We start from the raw sequence: 7,524 nt of genomic DNA on the forward strand, positions 1-7,524 counted from the left end.
CACAACGAACATTCAGACTATATTGACTTTTTTACAGTTCTGCCAGCGGGGGACACCCATGAGGCCTCAGGGGTCGCCCCGCATGAACCAAAGTCCAAGGCCTCAGCCCGCTTGAGGCGTCCCTGCAGCTTGAGCAGCCGGTGGTCTCAAGATGCAGAGATGTGGCCACTTGATCCCAGCAGGCAGCCCCACTCCATTCTGTGGAAGGCAAAAATACCCATCAAGGGTCTTGGCCTTCCTGATTTTGAGGTGAAGGGTAGGTACACATCATATGTACAAATCCTTTATGACCCTAAATCTGGTGACCAGCATGACCCTTATGATACGAGCAAGACACACAAGCCAGCCATCTAAAAAAGGACTCTGTACCATGCTGAAGTACTGTACCATTACTTCAGCATGGTACATGCTGTACCATGCTGAAGTACTACTCCACTACACTGGCGTCCCATCTCTTGCTGTGGCTAATCTCTAGTGATTTGCAGCAATAAAAAAAGAAAGAAAGAAAGAAAGAATACATCTGGTCAATTTTGCAACAGATAAAAAGGATCTGGATAGGATAAAACCCTAAAGCACAAGATTTTATTTATTATAGTTATTTTCTTCATGGAGAACTGCAGATGTTAGAGGGAAGCTGAGGACAATGCGGGCAATCCTATGCCTTCCTACAGTCAGAAAAGGAAGGAAATGAACAAAACAAGACAAAAGATTAACGTATCTCATTAGCAGAAAGGACTACCAAACCACCCAGTCTGACTGCCTTGCACACACAGGCCCTAATATTTCTCTAAGAACTTGACCAAAAGAATCTCTGTTTAAAATATATTTGATTTCATCCTAACAGCCCAAAGTGACAGTGATTCTACAACCTATCTTGGAAAGATGTTCCAATGTTAAATTAACCCTCACAGCTAGGAACCTGCATTCAACTGATATTTATGCAACTTCAGTGTTTAGCTATTGCATCCAGATATGTTTTTGTCAGCAAAGTTGTGACTATCATTATCGAACACCTTTTCCATCTATCTAAGCAGTGATCAAGTCACTTCTTAACCAGCTCTTGTTAAGATAAGTTGAATTCCTTGAATATCACGTCTCTAGTTTTGTCATCTCCAGCCCCTGGAATATTTTTATATCCTTCCTTTTACCTCTCTACAATATCTCTACCACCTTCTTCATGCCTGATCAGCAGAACTAGACAAAATACTTAATGTAATATCAACTTTAGTGTACCAGTCATAAGACCCATCCCATCAACTACATCATATTTTTTCTTGTACACAGTTAAAAATGGTGTTCCTTATGTGTCCGGTGTTGCTTAGATTCATCATATGTACAACTCACTGCAGCTGTATTACTTATTTATGTTTGTATGAAAATAACCCCTGTATCAACCTCCTCATTCACAGACCTCCCAAATACCCTAACTAATTTGCCATTGGGTTGATATCCCTACTACTAAAATGAACGTCATCAGAACTACTAAGATGAGTGTCATCAGAACTATACAATGTATAGTTGTATTCTAAAGGTACACCAATGCTTCACAAAACCACAACCATGTCCTTTATACCACTTAACCAAATATTCACCTCCAATATCTTCTGTATTCTCTCATCTTAAGACACAGGAAGAATTTCCAGGAAGATTATCTGAATATTTCTCAGCTCCCTCTGCAGACCTCTAAAACCTTCCAGAATCTGTGGAACCAGGCCTGGTATAGCAACAACTTGGTACACTACCTACAGACGCTTTTCTACGGACCTCAGAATCCTACATATCTTTTGTCATTGCTCCTCCATGGCAGCAAATTGTCTTCCTTACTGCTGTCAACATCAAATTCTGTCATGGAGTCCAAAACAAAAGTATTCTGTCCTCTTTGGCCGCCTGTAGATACTTTTTTGGGGCTTGTCTGAGTTTGGGCTTGGTTTCAGCTGCAAAACGTTTCTCCATGCTTGGTTCTTTCAGGCTGTTTCTTTTGGATGCTTTATCAAGTACCTTAATAGCTGTAAGATGCTTCCAGCTGCAAAGATACTTTCAAGTTCTTTTATTTCTGCCACTGACAAGTTCTTAGTCCTCTATTTCCTTGTCCCTGAAGTGGGATTTTCTTTTTGATCAGACCCCTATATCCAGAATGCTTTGACAGCAGTCAACTCCCTCAAGACCACAAGTCCTTTTCATTCCCAGGACTGCCAGTGTACGTGCTGTGCAGTCATGTCTCCTCTCATGAGGCAGGAATCTCAAGATGACACATCTAGTTAGTCAAAATAATTGATGGTTGTTTCCATCGTTGCTGCTGTACCTGTAAGTCTTCAAATTCCTATGAATTTTCTCCAGTGAAAATTCCATTGCTCACTGCACAAATGTTCATATTTAATCACTAGCCATGTTCCTTTATAGAAGAACACTAATGCAACTTCTGTCACTGAATCCAAAAGAACCACATCCTGAAATTGATTGAAATTTCATTGAGAGATGACTCTCAATGGTTATTTTGTCTATAAGATGCATGCGGTACTAGAAAAGACTAATTTATTCAAGGATAGAGTGGCAGACCATTTAACTATTATGTATCAGTTTATATACTGAAAGAACTATACAGATATTAAGTCAGCTCATTGTCTTCTTACACCTTTCATAGGTATTGTTTGATGACAGCATCAGACTGGGCTATTGCAGATACAACTACTTCCAGGCTCTAATACACTGAAGGGATATGCATATAGAGAGAGTGACATTACTAAGCTGGACATCTATAAGCTGCAGAAAATTGCAAGACTGTTTTACTGGAATCTGTCCCTATATGCCAAGTCAATACTGCTCCCCATGTATGTGAAGATGTGCTTCTCTCAGCTTTCAGAAATTCGGTTCTAAAGGAGAAGGTGAAGGTGATTTCCAGAGGTTAAATCACAAATTTTAAAGATAGCTGCAAACAGCATGGAAAAAAAAGAGCAAGAATAAACCACCATCAGCTCACAGCTTGGAATATTCATTAAGAAGCTATTAATTAACCATTAAATTTATTTGAGAGACCTGGAAATAAAACAGACAAGTTAATTCTCACGCAACAACACAGAGGAAGCATCAGAGCTGGAATAAGAATGTGTGTCTCTGGTACCTAACCATACACTCTGGCCACTAGACTTCTTTTGATTGAAAAAGACCTGCAGTGGCTACCAAAAGTTATAATTTATTTTCCCTTTGCTTCTTTTTACATCTCTGAAGTTCTCTCAGAATTATTTCACCAATTTCTCAGGTGCAGTTTAATTCCACAGGGCACTAAATAAGGATTGAGATATTAGTTAGATAAAATGCAGCAAACCTTCCAATGCCCGCCTACCAATTACTTCACACTCTCCCAACACTGTGGGGAAAGACTATGCTTTCCACAGCCACATTTTGATTTTCCTCATCACATTCATAAAAGACTTGGCTTCATCGGAAGCAGCACGCACCATTCTACAAGACAGTTTAGTTTTCTACAAACTTAAAGTTAGTAGTTTAAAGTCTAATAACTGTTGTGAACAACATACCAATATAGTTCAAGGCACATACAAAAATTTATCTGTAGAAACTTAGTCCATACTTCTCATATAAATTATTCTACAACTGGAGCTGAATGATGCCTGACACTGCATAACTGGAGGGAGGGAAGAGGGAAGCAATTTACACTCCTCTGCTCACTCCATCTCTACAGCAGGGAGCCATAATTTGGTTTCTGGTACAAAAAGGAATGAGATTGATTAATGATGCCTGGATGCATCAGGGGAGTAGCTCTGCTTGGTCCTCCACATATCATCAGACAGCATGAGAATGGTTGTACTGGAATGGTGCAGCCAGAGTCACGACTGGATGCATTAGGCATTATGCCTATGTAACTGCCAAGGGCATCTTCTCTTCCTACTCAGTGCGACTGCCTGAAGGCATAATTTAACTCAATATGGATAACCATTCATAAAAAAAGAAAATCAAGATTTGGGCTGAGCAACTGCAAAAGGGACAGCCAGGAAAATGCATCGACTCACCTGGTGATAGTTCTGGACTTGTTAAGTGCTTTGCTAAGGACCAGTGATGGTGCAGACTGACGTCTTTGGGCCAAGCTCTTCATCTTCTGATTGGAAAAAGAAACAAAGTGAATCATAGGCGTCTTCAAACAATAACCAGGTATACAGAGAAATTGATTCCACACTTTCAATAGCCAGAATCCAACTTCACACTGATATGAAGAGGGGGACATCTCCAAAAGAGGCACTTGGCAGGGAAAGAAGCAACTGTGTAATTGCTTAGGTTAGGGTGAGTAGGACAAATGTAAGAGACACAATTTAAAAGAATCAATTTCCCCTTTTTATGGGATGGTTAGCCTCAACACTGCACTGCCCAAGTTACCCACAACCCTACAAATGCAGATACATTATCAATAGCTTTTTTAATTTTAATGATCTATAGCAGAGGTTCCCAAACTCTGACAGATTGCACACTGCCAATTTAAAATGATACAACCTTAAGTACCACCAGCAAAAATTTCAGTTCAATCTTAAGCACCACCAGCAAATTACTGTCATATAAAGTCATTATAATAAATCTGTTAACGTGTACCACTGACAGGTTGTCTGCATACCACTGGTGGTACACGTACCACAGATTGTGAACTGCTGATCTATATTACATCAAATGTATCAAATGCCAAGCTAGTGGTACTGGATATACTTCTGGCCTGACATTCATATTCTTCAGACTACACTTTTGCTATAAAAACTAACTTTCTAGTCCAGATTTTAAACTGAAACAGTATTTTCTACCTACATATTAAGACAATTTTAGAAGTAGGAACAGCTCCCTTCCCCATTAAATCAAACAGCAGTGTTAAATCTAAGGCTCAACCCAGTCTAAACACCAGCATTAAGTATTTCACTGCTAATCATTATCAAACAGAATGAGGAAGTGGGTAGCATTGAACTTGAAACTGATGCAGAGAAGAAAGAAAACAGAAAAATCACTAAAGACAGGGAATATGTAGAGGAAAAACACAAAGGATGAAGAGACAAAAAAGACACTAATTCTAGAGAAGAGTATAGTTTCCCCATCAAGTGAATACGAGTACTACAATATAGTACTAAGCAAATAACATTATTCTTCCCTCTAGTGCAGGGGTGGGCAAAATGAAACCCGCAGGCTAGATGCGGCCCGCCAGGCCAGTCCATCTGGCCTGCGGGGCCCCTAAAAATGTTACAAAATTAATATTGATCTGCCCCTGGCTGCCTGTCATGTGACACTTGATGGCTTGCCAAAACTCAGTAAGCCACCCTCCGCCCAAAATAATTGCCCACCCCTGCCTAGTGATATTGCTAAAGACACCCAAGCTATTAAGAAGCAAAAGTCCCAGTGCCTTTGAAGCTGAGCACTGTTATGACCAATGTCACTCCCTGCTTCCAGCCAAAAGTAGAACCCACAATACCAGATCTTGAATGGTCTACCATTGTCTAGGAATGACTTGCATAACCCACTGACAAACTATGCCACCTCCCCCTCCCCCTCCAATGACTAGGTCCACACAGAGGATAATAGTTATTTTTTAAAGCTCATCTGTAACAGAGATCTACATTGGTGATCAAAGGGACTGGAATTTAAATTTTCCTGAGGACTGATTCAGGAAAGTTGGGGAGAGAAGATCTTGACAGCGCATGAGATACAAGTGAGAGTACTGGTTTATTTATTTACTCCACAGGATGAAGATGAAATCTTAAATGCAAGATTTATAGATAAAAATCACCTTAACTTGTCAATATTGCTCCATGGGCAGCAAAACCCGGATGTTCCACAATCTGGTCATTTGTTACTTACTAAAGGTTGAGAAGAATGCCCTGAATATCCAGGTTCTACAACACATGCACCAATCCTTATAAATATACAGCACTAGTTCTCCTTTAACATTGATTCAGATGGTAAACTGGTAACCACTATGGCTAGTCTGTAGCATGTCCCTGGCACATCAAGGGACAGATCTCTTCAAGCACATTCTGCCCACTTCTGCTCACACAAGCCAGTGCCAGAAATGTAGCAACGAAGCTGCTGCAGAGGGATCTCACATTGCTGCTCTACAGATTGCCAGACAGCAGCTACATAAGATGCCCCACGACAGCTTCACTGCTGCTTTTCCAGATTTGGTACATGCAGGAGGGAAGAGATGGGTAAGGCACCCTCATGAGTGTACCTCCCCAAGTACACCAGGGATACAGTGCTGATATACTCTACAAACAAAAGTCATTGCACAGCTTTTTTTAGCTAATCATGAACCAGATTTTCTTCTCTTATGCTAAAAATAACCACTGAATGCCACCAGTGCACATTTGAGAGGACAGCAGATTCTTCTGCCAATTTGTATTCTTAATGTTGCCTAGCTCTTAAGGCAAATTTATATTCTACTCCTCAATGAAAGCAGAAAATCTGCAGTACCCCACACTACACTTTCTTTGGGGCATATCTGTTTGCCTAATCAATACAAAGCATTTGCTATCAGTTGTTTTTTTAATGTTTGGGTTTCTATTCATACAGAAAAGAACACTGATATTTTATCATGCACTACAATATGATAGTTTAGAATGAAACTTCTGTATTTAAGACTTCAGCACAAGGGAGAGAGATTAAAATTTTTTATAACAAAAAAAGGAGTGAAAATACCTACTTTGCTGAACTCCTCCAGCTGAGCTGTACTACAGAGAAACAGCATTTGTCTGATTATCAAATCTGAATAGGTGTTAACATTTTAAATAACATATGCAAGAAGTTTGGAAGGAACCACTGTGACAATTCAATGCGACCTCCTAAGGAACATAGGCCACAGATTTTACCTGAACACTTGTAAGGAGACAAGACCGCGTCTTATTGGTATATGACTATTTTGTTGAGAGTTTTGTTTAGTATTTTTCTTACTTGAAGACATGAAACTGCACTAGCAGCTAAGCAAAGATTTTCAAGAGTTTTGGTCCTCGTGGTCCCTCAGGTTTGAAAATGTTGACTCCTTAAATACTCAAGAAGGCTAAATAAAAAATTATTATTTCAAATTAATTCATATAATTTGGGAGGACACCAATTCGAGGGCTTTTTAATGGTGGCCATGTTGTGCCCAACAAAATGAGGCCCTTATCTTGACCTCTGAGAGCTAAAATATAGGGCTGTACAAAGCTTCAGTCCCTGATTCGATTTGCCAGAGATTTGGCCCTATTCGGCATCCGAATCTCCAAATTAGAATCAAATCAGGAGACTCTAATCTCTCTGAATCGAATCAGAACCCTCTGAATCGATTCAGAGGGATTTGGAAAGATTCAGAGATTCAGACATAGATACAGTTTTAAATGTTTTTTCTATATGCCTCAAGGTAGCAGGCGGCTCATGAATGCTGGGATGCTGTCGCAGCTGGAGCATCCCATAGGAGTGCAGGGGACTCCCCAGCATGCTCAGCAGCAGACCCAGGAAGTGGGCCAGAAGCACTTCCAGTCCACTTCTGGGTCTGCCAGAGAGTACGGT

At 40.3% G+C, this 7,524-nt stretch overlaps 1 protein-coding gene across 2 annotated transcripts in view; it reads right to left on the reverse strand.

Moving 5' to 3' along the window:
• Positions 1-7,524, reverse strand: part of ARHGAP20 (Rho GTPase activating protein 20) — a 93,898-nt gene that overhangs the window by 78,583 nt on the left and 7,791 nt on the right. For both annotated transcript variants that reach the window (XM_014524430.2, XM_025214892.1), the window contains exon 2: positions 4,026-4,111. In XM_014524430.2, coding sequence (XP_014379916.1) covers positions 4,026-4,108 — 83 coding nt within the window. In that variant the 5' untranslated portion in view covers positions 4,109-4,111. The remainder of the gene's footprint in view (positions 1-4,025; positions 4,112-7,524) is intronic.

This window comes from Alligator sinensis, unplaced genomic scaffold (assembly GCF_000455745.1).
Source record: "Alligator sinensis unplaced genomic scaffold, ASM45574v1 scaffold397_1, whole genome shotgun sequence".
NCBI classification, from domain to species: domain Eukaryota; kingdom Metazoa; phylum Chordata; order Crocodylia; family Alligatoridae; genus Alligator; species Alligator sinensis.